This window comes from Calypte anna, chromosome 1, assembly GCF_003957555.1.
Source record: "Calypte anna isolate BGI_N300 chromosome 1, bCalAnn1_v1.p, whole genome shotgun sequence".
Lineage (NCBI taxonomy): Eukaryota > Metazoa > Chordata > Aves > Apodiformes > Trochilidae > Calypte > Calypte anna.
The window spans coordinates 190457458-190474764 of NC_044244.1; the positions used below are offsets into that span (position 1 = coordinate 190457458).

The 17307-nt window shown below is 45.7% G+C and overlaps 1 protein-coding gene across 3 annotated transcripts in view; it reads left to right on the forward strand.

The window, feature by feature from the left end:
- The window catches only part of ME3 (malic enzyme 3), a 127140-nt gene extending 115326 nt beyond the window's left edge, over positions 1-11814 (forward strand). For all 3 annotated transcript variants that reach the window (XM_030457966.1, XM_030457950.1, XM_030457958.1), the window contains 7 exons: positions 4628-4725; positions 5841-5954; positions 6630-6735; positions 7290-7432; positions 8338-8511; positions 8933-9031; positions 10125-11814. In XM_030457966.1, coding sequence (XP_030313826.1) covers positions 4628-4725; positions 5841-5954; positions 6630-6735; positions 7290-7432; positions 8338-8511; positions 8933-9031; positions 10125-10286 — 896 coding nt within the window. In that variant the 3' untranslated portion in view covers positions 10287-11814. The remainder of the gene's footprint in view (positions 1-4627; positions 4726-5840; positions 5955-6629; positions 6736-7289; positions 7433-8337; positions 8512-8932; positions 9032-10124) is intronic.
- The last annotated feature ends 5493 nt before the right edge of the window (positions 11815-17307 follow it).

A 17307-nucleotide genomic window follows, 5' to 3' on the forward strand; every position in this document is an offset into this window, starting at 1 on the left:
CCCTGGGCTGGGTGCCTCTGGGTGCCTCTGGGCTACAGCTTTTCCCAGCTGTGCAGGGTCTTGAAGTTTCTCCCCTGGTTCTGCTCCAGTGTAGCTCCACTGACATCTACTGGGGCTGATTCTGGCTGACATTAATGCAAGTGGAAGTTCAGCCTGTGAGGATTTTACAGTTTCTGTATGTTTTACAGGATTCTGAATGTGCCTGAGTGTTAGGGTTCAATATCTACAGGGATGCCCTGGGTGTACCTGAGTCTGAAATTACTGTCTTCTTTGCTGTTCCTGTTGCACTGAACTCCCCAGAGAGGCTCCTTAGGTCTGCTTGCTATTTTGTGGTACTTTGTTGAGCATTCACATTGAGATTTGGATGGACTGGGATGATTTGCAAGCCTTTTCCTTTCTTTTCTGTGTATCTCTCCATATCTCCGTTCAGATACAGACCAGCCAAGCTGTCTCTTGATAATTACACAAGGAAGTTGTTATCTGCAATAGCAGCATTCAGGCTCTCTGAAAAACAAATAGAACAGATAGACCAACGTGTTGAAGGGTAGTTGATTTTTTCTTGCCACAGCTCACAGTAAGGGCTTTTTTTCCTCTTCTGTCTTATTTTGTGGTCTTTTTGGAACTGAAGAACAATGATTAGCCAGTTCCTTATATGAACCAGCTGTGAACTCTCCTCCATAGAGATACTCTATTGTTCCATGCTTAGAAACTGTAATTATCAAAGAAAAATATTGAACTGAGGCCAAGGTACAGTAACTTTATTACTTGAGTAATGGGACTGAGATGCAGATTGGGAGATGTGGAAGGATTAGAAACACTCTGGGGAGAGAGGAGGAGGATTAGGAATGGCAGAGCAGAACAGAGTCCTGCTGTTAGTAAGAGCTGCTGAGCAAGTGCAGGGGGATGAGTAAAGGCACACCCGGTCTCACAGGACTCTGCTCTTAAACTGCTCACTGCTCCAGCAGACTGGATCCATGCACCCTTTTCTTTCTGCACACCCTACATCTCAAATTCTTGCCAGGAACATTTTAAAAAGAGCCACAGTCCCTTTGCTGGGTATCTCATGAGTGTTTTCTGTTGAAATGGGTTTTGAGATACCAGCATTTGTCCCATCAGACTTCTTGTCAAGCACAGGGCATAAAGAAATTTTGCCTGGGTCAGGACCAAGAGAAACAAGATACTTCTCCAGTTAACATTTTCTTCTTTTAAATACATTCCAGGCATCTAATTCTGCTAATGTAACCTGATACTTACACTGTTGCACTGTAGTTGTTACACTTTGGGATTTTTTTCCTCTGATCAGTTTTCTGCTCCCACCCACAAGGGGGATTCAGGGATTTCTGTGCAAAGTTGTCCTGGGAGGTAGTGTGTGACCATGCATGGCCATATGTGTGGCTGTTCATGTCTTACTGCATGTCAGAATCTTGGCATCACTGACAACTGTGGGACCTTGGTCCCTCTCCACTTCTTTGAAGTACAGACTGCCAGGGTGGGATCTCTTTTTCCACAGCTTAGAGAACTGCAATAGTAGTATCTACCTGTATTCCAGTTACCAAAGTGTAATGACACTTTTAGGGTGCATTTCATTTGACCTGGTTCAATTGTGTGTTGTAGCATAAGCAGGATCATTCATGTTTGTTCAGAGGAGTCCCACCCTTCACATAAGGCACAGCAGCAAGCCAGGCAGTCCTGCTGGTTTCAGTCTTACCAATATACAGAAAATGTGCACGGGCTAGCTATATGTCACCCAGAAAAAAATGAAATCTAAAAACTAGGCAATTAACTGGTGTTCCTTTAAATTCTTTGGATGTTCATTATCTTCCTCTGTAATTTTTCTAAGCCAATAGGCATGGCATGGCATTTTGCCAGGCAAATACATTACCCTAAATGCAACTTTAAAAGGCAGAGATGGCGTGCAGGAGAAGCAAGAGGAAATCCTTATATCCAGCATTCAGTTGTCTGAGCTGACACGTTAATGCCAAAGCAGCAGAGCACTCAGCAGCTGGTTCCCAAGCCATCACCTCCCTTTTAAACTGACTGAACTCAGGTCATCTGGAAATAAAATGTTACAAACTCTTTTCTGAGCTAATGAAGGAAATTCATCCTTGCTGCTAAAGCAGGCATCTCAAGTGATTCCTTGCTGTCACGGTTTAACACTGGCCAAGACAAGACAGAAAATCACCTTTATCCTGGCCCAAACCAGGACACTTGCAAGAGAAAGCTTGAAAAGCCACCAGCCATTAGTCTTGTCCACTTTGTGTTACTTGGGATGCCCTCATAAGTAGGAAATGATGCTGCTGTCATTCTGTCCTAATGTGCCTGTGCATGGACACCCTGGTGTTAACATTTGCTGCAGGAACATGGCCCCTGCCACCTCTGCGAAACCAGAATCACTCTCAAGTGACACTGATTATTCATTTTTGGACAACTAAATTCTTCTGAGTTATAAACACAAAATGTTGGTGTTATACTGACTAACACTTCTGGTCTGGTCACTGAAGATTTTGTTTGTCAGAGCAGCTAATACAGGTTCCCTAAGCAAAGTGAGCTATGTCAATTCCCTATGAGAATAACTGTGCTTCCACCAGCTTTTCGGCTTGTTTGGAAATAATGAGATACATCATTCCCAGATGCCATGATACGCCAGTAGATTTCTAGTTTAGCTGTGGGTTTTGCGCTGAAGGGAAGGAGCAGGTAAGACTGAATTTATTGTCTCGGTCCTTGACAGATAAGGGAGGCAGCACCATCTGCTGGTTCCAGTGCTCATGGCCATGCTGTGCCCGTGAGCAGGAAATGTTCCCTGCTGCTCAGCAGCACCCCAGGCCCTGGGAACCCTGGAGGGGACCTCACTGAAGCAGTGGCTGGTTGGCACCCTGATGCACTGGCTAGCTGAATGGGCAGGAAAATCAGAGATGCTGGAATTGTGGTGAAATCAGGTTCGTTAGTTGTCCACCCCATTCCTGACCACTCACACAAGATCTGATACTCGTGGACTCTCTGATTTCATTAAAGCTGGGGACAGCTTCAGAACTGGGGCATATTCCAACTGACATCCTTTATAAGGCTACAGAGTAAAATGAGTGGACTTGATCCTTATGTGTCCCTTCCAATTTCAGATACTCAGTGACAAAGCTGCCTCCTTCACTACTAGCTCACCTTTAACACCTGTGTCCAGCTTGCCCAGGTGACCTGAGATACCAGCAGTGCCTGCATCTTCATTAGTCTATGCCTTGATTTTTTCCTACCATGTTCCTTCACACGGGATGGGACATTAGGTGAACACTACTGTGACTGATGTGGGGTGAAGGCAGTTTGATTCAGTATAGACATTTGCCTCCCTTGATGGGTGGAAAGCTGTGCATATCATGGTGGCTGTAACAGCAGGACTCTGCTGTACATATACTGGGTACTTTCTCACTAATCTGGGACCAGCTCATGTTCTCAAAGCCTTAATGTTTGGCAGTGAGGCATGATGAGGGCTCTGAGTCAGGGTACCAGGGAATTTAAAAAACGGGGAAAAAAAAAAAAAAAAAAAAAAAAAAAAAAAGAGTGAAAAGTGATGCTAGACTGTGAAGGTGAATGAGGAGAGCAGCACAGGGGAAAGGGACCTGGGGGTGCTGATGGATGGCAGGATGACATGAGCCAACAATGTGCCCTTGTGGCCAAGAAGGCCAATGGCATCCTGGGGTGCATTAGAAGGGGGGTGGCTAGTAGGTTGAGAAAGGTTCTCCTTCCCTTCTACTCCACCCTGGTGAGGCCACATCTGGAATATTGTGTCCAGTTTTGGGCCTCCCAGTACAAGAAACACAGAGAACTGCTTGAGAGAGTCCAGTGCAGAGCGACCAAGATGATTAAGGGAGTGGATCCTTATGAGTATCCTCCTTATGAGGAAAGGCTGAGGGAGCTGGGTTTGTAATGTTTATAAATATGTCTATAAATGTTTATAAATATGTAATGTTAATAAATATGTAAGGGGCAAGTGCAAGGAGGATGAAGTAAAGCTTTTCTCAGGGGTGACTAACAATAGGGCAAGGGGCAATGCTTATAAACTGGAGCATAGGTGGTTCTATATAAATATTAAGAATTTTTTCACTGTGAGGGTGACAGGGCACTGTAACAGGGATGTTATGGAATCTCCTTCCCTGAAGATATTCAAAGCCCACCTGGATGTGTTCCTGTGTCATCTGCTATAGGTGACCCTGTTCTGGCAGGGGGGGTTGGACTAGAGGATCTTTTAAGGTCCCTTCCAGCCCCTAACTTTCTATGATTCTATGGTTTTGTGACAAGGGCACCCAAGTTGAGACCACTGCTCTGCAACAGAAGTCTTATGTGACCTTAGACAAGTCACATGCTTTTAAACCCTTGGGAGCTAGGTTTTAACTTCTGACATTCTGGTACTCAGCACCCCTTTGAGCCTGTGTAGAGGGAAATCGGTGTTCTCCTTCTAGGTATCTTCTGAGAATTAATATTTCAGAGTAGGGAAAGCATTTGGGAAGGCAGTATGACCCTTTAGTGACAGGTTCTAAGAGTATGGTTCCTATCACAAGGTTCCTAACAGCATATCAGTAGGTAGAGTAGACAATCCAGTTGCCAGGATGACCATCTCATGGTGTTTCTTTCTTTTCAGGCACTGCATCTGTTGCAGTTGCTGGCATCTTTGCAGCCCTAAGGATCACAAAGAACAAGCTTGCTGACCATAAGTTTGTTTTCCAGGGAGCTGGAGAGGTAGGAATGTTCTTGAGTTTGTTCCTAAATTTGATCTGAATTCACATTCAGAGAAAGAAAAATCAAGGCTTAATTTCATGAAAACAGAGCAGACAAGCAGATTCCTTGTCACTGGGCCCCACAAGAGGATCTCAGTGCTGCCTAGAAGGCGGATGAGTCCCTGGCAGAATTCCTGGATGCTATGAGGCTGCCTATGGGAGAAGTGGGTCTTTAAGAACCTTGAGTGAAGTCTCTTATGAAGGGGCTGTGGGACCATCAGGGAGGATGGCTTGAGTCCTCAGAGCTGATCTTTAGGGTAAACCAGAGCCTCTGTAGCAATAGAGTCAAAAGGACTCTGACTCAAAGTAAGAATATAACCTCAATTTTTTGAGTCAGTCATATTGTCCCCATGGCAGGAGTTACGTAGTCTCTAAGGTATCTTCCTCAAAGAGAGAGTGGAAAGAAGTTTGTAAAGCCTGCACTGTGGTCTAAAGACATTGATCCGTGTCCTGGCTCAGCTCTTTACCACCTGTGGGACTTTGGGATGATCCATTGCTCACTGTCCACCCCTCTGTGATGCAAAGATTGCTTCTGCACTTTCTCTGCCCCTCCTGACAAATGTGTCTGTGCTTTGGCACAGAGATCCTCCTGCTGCATTAGCACCCATCTGGGAGAAGGGCTGGGCACAGCTGCAGGACCCCTAACACACACACACAGCATGTCCAGGGCTGCATCCTCAGGCAGGAACAGAAGAGGACTTTTCTTTTGGAAGTTTCTCTTTCCTGACATTGTCACCAAGCTCAGTGCCTGACCCCTTTCCTGCTCTGCAGCATGATGCTGGTTTAAATGATAGAGATAGAGACAGCCTCTCCCTTTCCAGGTACCACCTCCACTGCTCCAGCCTCATGGGCAGTTTGACCTTCTGGAGGATTTGGGGGTTTTTACTCATGGCAGCAGCAACTAAATCAGCCAACTAAACTAAAATCAACCCCACACTGTAGCACTGTAGAGCCTTGGAGCAGAAAGCCTTCCCACTTTGTGCAGGGCTGGGGAATGACCCAACACATCTCTCATTTAAAATCTTCACCCTCAAAGATGTTGATACCCCAATGAAGTGTTTATATACTGTGTTCCAGGCTGGCATGGGCATAGCTCATCTCATCCTCATGGCTATGGAAAAGGAGGGAATTTCAAGAGAGGATGCCATCAAAAAAATTTGGATGGTGGATTCCAAGGGACTGCTTGTGAAGGTAAATTTATCTCCAGAGCTAAGCTCCACTCACCTGCCAGCTCCTTCAAGCTAGAGAGAGGCCAAAGCAGGCAGATACCTTGGTCCTCTGCTCAGCCCTGGAGTGAAGGCTGTAGCTTTACAGTGTCAGAAGAGCTGTTCCTGCTTTCAGAGGACTGGGTCTGATGGTCACAACAATGTACCAGCAGCACTGGCTGCCCTAAGGGCAATGCTCTGGGCTGAGCCTATTTGTATCCTGTCTGGTAGGATACACTGCTGGCCATGGTCTCAAACATTCTTGAATGTCTTGCTTATCATATGGAGTATTATAACAGAAGCATTGTGTCCTGCTTGGTGTCCAGCCTGGCCCAGCTCTACTCTGAAGTCCATGAGTCCTGAGGACCTCTGTCCTTGTCCCTCATCAGATTTGAGGAGACTCCTGCTATGAGTACAGTTTCTTTGCCCTGGCAGCCAGATTCTTCCTCCACACAATCCATGTGTTTTGGAGTGAGAGGAAGAGAGACCAACCCCACCACCACACTACACCAACAGCTCACAGCCTGACTGGATGATGCTGAGGACCTGCTCTGAGGAATCTGGTTTAGGTAGAGAGCCAAGAGATGACCTGATGAGTTACTATGTTATGTCTCCACCTTTTTCCAGCAGAATAAAGATTGACTCCTCTTTTCCCTCACAGGGCAGGAGCAACCTGAACCATGAGAAAGAAATATTTGCCCAGGACCACCCCAGTGTGAACACACTGGAAGAGGTTGTGCAGAAAGTGAAGCCTACAGCAATTATAGGTGAAGTTTCCTTAGCATGACCTTTTCACATCAATTCAGTTCTTAGGAGAGTTTCTGTCTTTACTCCAGAGCTTCCTTTTATTCTCCCAGTCAAAATGAAATGAGTTTTTACCCCTATTTTGTCATTTGTGTTCTCCACATACTTTCCCCTTTGACCATGAGGCACAGCCTTCTGCTTTGGAGCCCTTCCAGACAGGGCTGCAGAGGGAGGTGCTGGAGGGGATCAGGATCTGAGGCTCTCAGCAGTGACCATGACCCTGGCAGATGAGGGTGACAACAGGCAGCTCGAGCAGGGCTTTGGGAGGAGAAGTGCTGAACCTTTAGCCAGTCTGCCTTAAACACTGTTCCCTGCTCTGCCCAGAAGAGATGAGGGCTTTATTTTGAAATAGGGTTTTAATCTTGCATTTATACAAAAAGAAACATTTCCACCTGCATCTCCAGAGATGGAGCCTGTTCCCTCCCACAGTTCATTTACTGAGTGACGTTCGAGAGGGACCAGCCCTGTGCTGGTGTCAGTCGGAAAGCACTATATCACTCTGCTGTTGATGTTTTAGGTGTTGCAGCCGTTGCCGGAGCTTTCACTGAGAAGATTTTGAAGGACATGGCAGCCTTCAATGAGAGGCCCATCGTGTTTGCCCTGAGCAATCCCACCAGCAAAGCGGAGTGCACAGCGGAGCAGTGCTACCTCCTCACCGAGGTACTGGAGCTCAGCATAGGGAAGCTGAGTCCTCCAGGTACACTGTGGCCAGGACTGTTCTGAGGAAACCACAGTGGTGCATGGTGGCTGGACAAGTGACAGTGAGCAGGGCACAACCTCAGCAAATTAAAACAAAAAAGAGGTTCAAGCTGGTCATAAAGAAAAACTCGGTCTCTGGGAGGAGAACCAGGAGGTGCAACAGGAGCCCAGGCTGCTTGTGCAGTCTCTGTCCTTGCAGGTTTTCAGCAACAGGCTGGACAAAGCTCTGGGCAACCTGGTGTGATCTGATAGCTGAGTCTGCTGTGAGCAGCAGTTTGGGTCCCTACAAGCCTGAATTACTTTCTTGTCCTCTAAAGCTTGCACTGGCCTCCTTCACCCACATCTGAGATATCCCATCCTCCCATGTTACTGTTTTCTGTGTTTTGCCAACCTTGTTATTTGTGTAGCAGTTCCATTACCCAACTTGGACCCAGTGTCACTGAATAACTGTTGTCATGGAGATTGACTTGGAATCAGAGAGGAGGCCATGTCTCTCTCCCCTTTGCCCTCACCATCCCCTGCTGCTGGCTCAGGCAATCACACAGCTCCCAGACCTTTATTCCACGAATCCCTCTTCACACTCCATAGATGGTTGATAGAGAGGAAGGAGGACTCCTCAGCAAGTTGAAAGCATTTGCAGTTGGGCAGAACAAACACCTACTCAGTGCTCAGTGGCCCTTTCCATGGCCTTCTTCATGGCTCTGGGGTCCAGGCCCTCCAGAAGTGTCCACGTTGAGATACCTCTCACTGACTGGATAGAGATTTGTCCACTTGGTCACCAGAGTTCCTGAGTGTAGTTCATGGCAAGCAGCAGAAATATAAGATGTGTCTTCTTAATTTGGATGCCTTTTTCTCTCTCTTATCAGGGACGGGGAATTTTTGCAAGTGGAAGTCCATTCTCCAAGGTGACCCTGCCCAATGGACAGACCTTCTTCCCTGGCCAAGGAAACAATGCCTATGTTTTCCCAGGAGTGGCACTGGGAGTCATTGCCTGTGGAGTCCGACACATCTCTGAAGATATCTTCCTCCTCACAGCAGAGGTTTCCAACTGGCATTTAAACAATTTTTTTTTTTATTGATAAGAGGCGCGTGCACTTACTTCAGGTGTTTTCTAGAACCTGTGTTGAGTGGAAATGGCACAACCTCAGCAAAAAGCCACAGCCTTTCCCAGTCCCAGGGAAAGCTCGTGCTTCTATTGCACCTACGGAGATGCAGGAATAATGACAGGGTTCTCCTAATTCTCTATAACCACTGCCCTGGGACAGTACCTCCATCATCTGACTCCAGTTTTCAGCCTGTAATGAAATGTATACACATGTATTTTGAATAGTTCAGCAGTTCCTACTGAGAACTAGGCCCAGCTCTGCCACTGCTGAGGTTTCAGCCACAGGTTTCAGCAATGCTGGTGAATGTTGTACATGTTGAGACCATCTCTATAACCCAACTTTCTCATCTTTCTAGTCTATTGCTGCTGAGGTGACAGAGCAGAATCTTGCAGAAGGAAGACTCTACCCCCCCTTGGACAGAATCAGAGAGGTGTCTCTCAAAATCGCTGTGAAAGTGAGTTATCTCCACCTTTTTTTTACTTGCCATTGTAAGGAGAGCAGAAATTGCTGTGACATAATTTTTACTTTGTGCTTTTCTAATTCTACTTTTTCTACAGCCTAAAGCAGTAATTTTCAGGATTCCTTCCAGCCAGAACTGCTGCTTTGATTCCTCCCATCATTAAAGCCCAAATGTGAAAAATAAACCCTGTCTCTGGCTGCCTCACAGCTCACAAAGCTCTCTTTACTGCTTGGAGCTGTGAGTGCTCAGCACTTGGAAAAATCAGATTTAGGGTCAAATTCAAACAATGAATGGCACAAGCTGCCAAAAGATTTTAGGTTCCAAAGTGCTATTTTGGAACTTGTCCATCTGTACTTGATAGGAGCCTAAGTACCTAAATACTGTTCCAGATCTGGGGTTAATGTCTAAGTGTGGCATTGGTGCCCTGTATGCATCAAATTTATAATTCTTGTTCAGGGGACACCCACTAAGAAACACACTGGCCTGCTAGGAGTTACCGATGGATGCACAGTGTGGCTGAGGATCTCAGGGGTATGAGTAGAGGTGGCTGAAGGGCTGCTCTCCTTTAATTGCACATTTCAACCATTTTGCCAGCTCAGGGATGTGCACAAGGGGAAATCGTCTAAAACTTGAAGATGGGAGATTTAGGAATAAATTCTTTGAGAGTGATGAGATAATAGAGCAGGTTACCCAATGAAGTTGTGACAGCCCCCTCCCTGGAAGAATTCAAGGCCAGGTTGGTTGGGGCTTTGAGCAAACTGGTCTGCTGGGAGGTGTCCCTGCCCATGCAGGAGGGTTGGAACTAGATGGTCTTTAAGGTCCCTTCCAACTCTAAACCATTCTATGATTCTCTGATTTCTAAGCAGCCAGTAATTGCAGGCAGCTTGCATTCCCTCATTCAAGGAATGAAGTGCAGCTGACTCAGGCAATTGCACAAAGAGAAAAAAAAGGGGGGGAAAAAGAAGCAATTTTGAGTGGGGAGAGGAGGGAAAGAGCGAAAATTCAACCATGGCCAAACTGCAGTTGGTTTCAATGTCATAATGTGCCAACTTAACTTCATCAGCTCATTTTGCTTGTCTTTTTGCAGATTGTTGAGTGGGCCTACAAACATGGTCTTGCTTCTTGGTACCCCGAGCCAGCAGACAAGGAAGCCTTTGTGAAGCAGCAGGTGTACAGCCCTGATTATGATTCATTTGTGATCGATGAGTACAGGTGGCCCCCTGCAGCCATGCAAACACAAGATGTATAAGTTTTTGCAAGAACTATTTTCTCATTTTTACCATCAGTTCCCATGGCTCACATCATTGCTGATATAAATGCATCTCCAGCCTTGAAGAATTATAAAAGTAAATTAATCCAGGGGTTGTTTTTTTTTCTTGCTGCTACTTTTTCTCTGTGGGAGCATATCAGTAGGGTATAAAACAGAGCTCCAACTACTGTACTCCAAGGAGAAAGAGAGAGGATGGCTCTAGCCAGTCCCAGTCACTCAGCACTGCATGTTGCTGCTTGCTTAACACACTGCTCTCAGCTCAGCTGCTTGGGACAAGCTACCTGGGCCATCTCAGAAGAAGAGAGGTCCCATTCAGAAGGTCCCCTTCCTAGTGCGACTGCCTGCAGGAAGCTTGGAGCCCCAATTCTATGGTGTCACCTGTGTCCATGAACATCCCTCATATACAGCAGCCACATTTTGCTCATGGCTCTCTGGATATGATGGGAAATGTGTGCTTTGCCCTGGGAGAGGTGCACTTGTGGGCAGTGCTACCCTCTCCTGCTTCAAAACCCTTCAATGTCTGGGAAGTCTCACCCAACCCAAGGTGGTGCATGGACAGCCTGGCACTGTCCTGTGCCTCACCACTTGGAAACAAAGCCCAAAACTTCTCTCACCCCCATGGGGACTCCCTCCTGTCTGCAGTCCAAGCTGCTGTCCATGGGCACAGGAGTCAAGAGATGCACAAGGGTGAGTCAAGCTCAAACCCATACACCATCACCCAGCTGCATCACCACATCTTCTGCTGGGTGCTGCTAAGGAAGCACTGCCACAAGTCAAAGGCCTTCCTGGGGATCTCTTCATGTCACAGTCACTCTTCAGTATCTCTGTCATCAGTAACTCTTCACATCACAGAGTGCTAGGGAGACCTCCCCTAATTGTGAAAAAATGTCATTCCCTGCCAAATTCTATCCCAGTGGGATGACAGTGATCCTGACCTCAGCTGCTTAAGAACAGAGGGGTTTGCTGGCAGCACTTCCCTGCTCAGTTCTTGCCACTCACAGACTGCAAGGCCAAGGTTACCACAGTCTTTATTTTTTATCTTTCAAGTGGCTTTTAGCACCGGGAAAAGCATCTTATCCCCTTGCTGCTGAATCCCAGTCTCTCTGGTGTCTGTGTACCTGCAATGCCAGCACCCTTCATACTCCTCACACAAGTAGCTCTTCTCACCCAGGCTGAGGAAGGAAACAGAAAGCTGTCAAGTTTCAGGTTCAGGGAGAAACACCAAGAAATACTCGCATGTCCTGAGCAGGAGTCCCTGACACTGAGGTTTCCTTGCCTTCCATTGCTTCAAGAAAAACTATCTGCTGTTGAGAGGGGAGGTAGGAGGATGGCAATTACTTTTTTTGTTTCAGAACGTTGCCTCCACAGCTTCTCTTAATTTCCTCTCTGTCTCCTTCCTGTGCACCTCCTCACCTAAATTAAAGACTTGACCTTTCTTTGTGTTCAGCTTCTGGGCCTGACTTATCAAATATTAGGCAACAATGTAGAACAAAACCAAAAACAAAACCAAAAAAAACCCACCAATAAAATAAAAAATAAATAAATAAAGGGAGAGAGAGAAAATGCCTTATAGGTTGAGCCACGAAGAGAGGAAATTTTTCTTAACAGCTTGGGCACATCGGGGAGTGCTCAGCGAGTCTCATAACAGTCACCTGACAGTCATTCTCTTCAAACTCTGCCAGTAAGAAAGGCTTCATGCCTCTGCCAATGAAGCCAAAGACAAGATGCTTTTAGACAGGTGGTCTTGAAAGTCTTAATTTTTCACTTTTCCAGAAATTAGACTTTCAGAAGCATGGTTTATTCTTCAGAATACTGTTTCTGGTCCAGCTCATCTTGGCCAGGCAAATAACAAGTCCAAGAAAGGAAAGATCAAGTTATGCCCCTGCCAAAGCAGAGATGTCTTTGGATCTTCTGGATTTGTCTCGGATCTGGCAGGTTCTGCAGGAGGACCTGGATAGCCTGGCTGAGGCCACTTGTGTGAGGCTGAACGAGGCCATGTGCTGGGTCCTGCACCTGGATCACAATAACCTCATACAACACATACAGGCCTGGAGAAGGGTGGCTGGAAAGCTGCCTAGAGGTAAAGAACCTGGAGGTGTTGGTCAGTAGCTTGCTGAACATGTCAACCATGAACCCAGTTGGTCAAGAAGGTGTCACAGAGACTTACAAATATCAAGTCAGGCAGGTGATAAACTCAAAATAAATTTTATTCTAACCAAAATCATTCAGCAGAGAACCAACTACAAATGAGGTTTATGAAAACTATTTAACACTGACAACATCAGTAACCACAAGTTCAGGATGTATAAGGAATTCATACTGCACAACTGACTCAAGAATACTTAAGCTTTAGAAATGAGGATCCAAAATGTGCAATCACTCACCTGTAAAATGAGGTCTCTCAACCTCGAGGAGTTTCCTTGGGCAGTGTCCTGATCCTAGCGGACTCCATGACTTCAGACCCCCTACCCCAGGCAGGACTGACTTGATTTGCCTTCCAGCAGGGCTATATTTATAACCCAGTTGAGTCTGACCTGTGGTCAGATATAGTCACATCAGCTCTCATTGCCTGAGAGCCATGACTTCCCTATTCCTCAGCCAAGGTGTATATGTGACCGTAGTCACCACACCAAGGTGTGTAGATGATTTTTCTACATAAACTTGGTGTGGTAGTATGGGGACAACAGGAATCTTTGCTACTGCAGCCCATGGCAGAAGGCCCTAAGGAACTGATACAGCTCCTTTGGCAGCCCTGCATTAAAGCTGCCTGAGAAGGAGGACGTAGCCATAACAGTGGTGTCTTATCCATGTCTCTGTACCAAATGTCCCCCTGGCAGAGATTTCCCCACCAGGAATTCCTTATCCTTTTCCCCATACCAGCTTGGCACATGGGTGTATCTAGTCCACGTGCAGCTGAGGATAACCAGAGGTTTTGGTTACATGCATTGGAACCTGGTTTGTTACCCTTTTCAGGGTGTCTGATGCACCACAAAGCATTTAATGGTTTTGTGTATTGTAGGGACTGGTCACCTGTACTCCATCAAGTATTAAATCCTCATGGAATTTTGGAGCATGGTTCAATGCCTTTTACACTCCATGCCAGAGCTCCACTGGTGGATAAGAAAGTATAATTTTATTTTGTGTCCCATACCAAGCTACTATTTATCATGTTGGAAAACAAATTAACCTGTGGCCAGATATTGCCAGGTCAGTTACTGGCCCCTCCAGGAGAAAGACTGACACCACCTGAGGGTGTTGGCCAACAGCTGGCTAAATATAAGACAACAACGTGCTCAGGTGGCCAAGAAGGTCAACAACATCCTGGCTTGTATCAGCATTGGTGTGGTCAGCAGGACTAGGGAAGTGATTGTACCCTTGTGCCTGGCACTTGTCATGCTTCACCTTGAATATGGTGTTCAGTTTGGGGCTTTTCACCACAGACAGAAAGACAGAGGTGCTGGAGCAAGTCCAGAGAAAGGCAACAAAGCTGGTGAGGGGTCTCAAGCACAAGTCGTATGAGCAGTGGCTGAGGGAAATGGGGGTGTTCAGCCTGGAGAAAAGGAGGACAAGGGGAGGAGACTTTTTGCTCTCTACAGCTACTTGAAAGGAGGTTGTAGTGAGTGGGGGGTCAGTCTCTTATACCAAATAACAAGTGGTAGGAAGAGAGGAAATTTCCTCATGTTGCGCCAGAGGAAGCTTAGATTGGATATTAGGAAAAAATTCTTTACTGAAAGGGTTGTCAGGCACTGGAACAGGCTGTCCAGAGAAGTGGCTGAGTTATCACCCTTGAAGGTCTTTAAAAGCTGTGTAGATGTGGTGCTGAGGGACACAGTTTAATGGCAGCCTTAGCAGTGCTGGGTTAACAGCTGTACTCAGTGATCACAGAATCATAGAATCAGAGAAAGGTATGGGTTGGAAGGGAGCTCTGGAGATCATTGAGTCCAACCCCCCTGCCAAAGCAGGATCACCCAGGGCAGGTCACACAGGAACAGATCCAGATGGGTCTTGAAAGTCTCTGGAGAAGGGGACTCCATAACCTCTCTGTGCAGCCTGTTCCAGTGCTCCATCAGCCTTGTAGTAAAGAAGTTTCTCTTCATGTTGAGGTGGAAGTTCGTGTATTCCAGTTTATGCCCTTTGTCCTGTCACAGGGCATCACTGGAAAGAGACTGTCCCCTTCGTGACACTCACCAATCAGATGTTTGTTAACATTAATAAGATTCCCTGTCATTCTTCTCCTCTCCAAAGTAAACAGCTCCAGGTCTCTCAGCCTTTCCTCCACAGGCATTCCAGTCCCCAGAACCTTCTCCTAGCCCTGTATGGTACATTCCTGTCCCTCTTGAACTGGATACAATACTCCAGTTGTGGTCTCAATAGGACATAGTAGAGGGGGAGGAGAACCTCACCTGACCTTCTGGACACACTCTTCTTAATGCACGCCAGGATCTTAAAGGTCTTTTCCAACTAAAGCAAATCTATGACTCCTTCCAAGTTCACTCCAGGGAAATCTATCTTCCCCGTGACTTCAGAGGCTGAAGCCCCTCCTGACTGTCCCAAGCTTGGGCAAACCCAAGTGGGAGGCCTGCCATGTCATTGAGGGACAGCACCCACTTTGGCACCTCCATCCAAAATACTTTCTCTTTTGCTTGCCCCATAGCTGGCAGTGCAGGCTTTACACACTGAAGCTCCTGGGAAGCAAATCCTCCCTGGGGAGGAGTAGGCTGTTGAGTACATAGTAAGATCAGCAAAAGACTCTTCTGGGAGGCAAGTGTAGAATCATGGGATGGTTTGGGTCCAATGAGACCTTAAAGATCATTTAGTTCCAATTCCCCTGCACGGGCAGGGACCCTTTCCACTAGATCAGGGAGCCCCATCCAACCAGACCCTGAACATTTCCAGGGATGGGGCAGCCACAACTTCCCTCAGCAATGTGTTCCAGTGTCTCACGACCCTTACAAGGAAGAATTAATTCCTAATGTCTGATCTAAATCTCCCCTCTTCAAGTTTAAAGCCTCTTCAAGTTACTCCTTACCCTTAGAAAAGTCCCTCCTCAAGGACTATGCCCACCCTGAGAGCTTTGTCAGGGCTGGGGCGTTGTGTTCCCAAGGTGTAGGACTCAAAGTTAACCACTTGAGGGCTGCGTAGGACCGCAGTTCATGCTGAGCTGGTCTATAATGGTGCATCACATTGTACCGGGGACTTAGTGGTGACAAGGAAATCTTTTTTTTCTTGTCCAGTCGTGCACAAGACAAAACTTCCGTAGATGCTCCTTATCGGAATTGGAATGTTTTCTGTGGCTGCCCTATATGACACGGTAACTACTAAAAGAGATGAAATCAGTGTAGGAGAAACACAAGTTGAATACTGTGGGACTTTTAGCTACTGTCTGTATTTTGTTTTCTAACTGAAAGCAAGGATATTTATAACAGATCATTTTGGATTTCTCTGTTTGCTCCCTCTTTTCCTCACAGCAACAGAACAAGTCTGTTATTCCTGAGTTCTTTTTCTCTTTGAAAAATGAGATTACTTGAAACTAGTGGTAAAAATAAGTGAATAATGAAAAAGAGATAAGTACCAGTAATAATTTGGTGACATTAATATTTGTTTCAATGTCAGAATGATCACTATGGCATCCTACAATGATGCTAAGCCCAGCAATGGACTGACAGCTGAATTACCTCTGCCATAAAAAAAAAAACCTTTCACTTGTCTTTGTTTAGTCACTCATATCTCTCTTCTTATTTAACAAAATTGCAATTTATTTATAATTGCAGCTGCTCTGTATTAGCCAGGTACCTTTTGTTCCATTGTAAAATTGATTCTAGGCTTGAAGTGTCATCTAACTCATAAAAAATACTAATCACAGATTTCTGGATAAATTTCAAGCTATCTGGTCATCACATTTGTCCTTAGCACACCAGTCATATTCTTACCAGCAGCCACCCTGAGTTAAATCTCTACCCTTTAAGTCATTTTCTGAGGCTTCTTCCTCACAAGCCTTGACTTCATGTGCAAATTGGAGACATTTGTTTTGCTAGCACTTCAAGGGTGTGCTGACCTTTCAGTCTTGAAAGGAAAATCTTGGTAAAATCACTAATTAATGACTGAGTTTACATCATTTGTCCCAGATACATGGATAAACAAAGAAGCTAAAGGTCTGGCTATTAAACAGGAAAGAAAAGGTTTTCTTCATAGAACAAGGTTGGCTGTTTCAATACCTAAAATAGTGGTAACTGATTTACATTCAATTATTTGAGTGCCCAGAAGCAATTATAGCTAATCTTCAAAGCCCAGTTCTACAATGAAGTGTTACTATACAAAAAAATATTCCTCGTTAGTTGCTCACTGTTGAAAAATGGTGGTAGGAGGATAGAATTTCCCTTTTATTTAGAATTCTCACCAAATTTTACCTATGTGATCTCTTCTTTTTGCATACTGAGAATATAAAACAGGTTTGTTTAACTCCAGACCTAATGAATCTAGCTGACAAAGCACTGTCAAGGAAGATACTGCTGGAAGTGGGAGAGGTTTGGTCACAGAACTCTAACACTGGTATAATTCACACACAAGATCTGTCACAGCTCAACTCAGAGCCACCCAGGCTGTATTCATACAGTCACTATGAACATCATTTTTCACCTGCTGGAAGGAAAGAGCACTTTCAGAGGCTCAGTACCCAACGAAGCATTCCAGGTAGCTGAAGTACTGAACTCACCAAAGAGACATGGGAGAAGGCAGTGTGTCTGGAGAGAGAGGTCCCAGGATAGCTCTCAAGACCACACTGGAGCATTGTCTCAGCCTGAACCCACTGCAGAGACCTGACTACACTTGTCACAGGCTCAAGCTCTTAACCAAAAGATTTGGATTATATCTTGCAGAAAAAGTCATGTGTCCTAAATGTCACTGAAATGGGTCACGGGCTCCTCCTTTATTTTGTAGCATAGCTGAGCCTGTATCAGTTTGCAATTAAGAAAATGAGAAGAGACACAATCCATGCCACTGC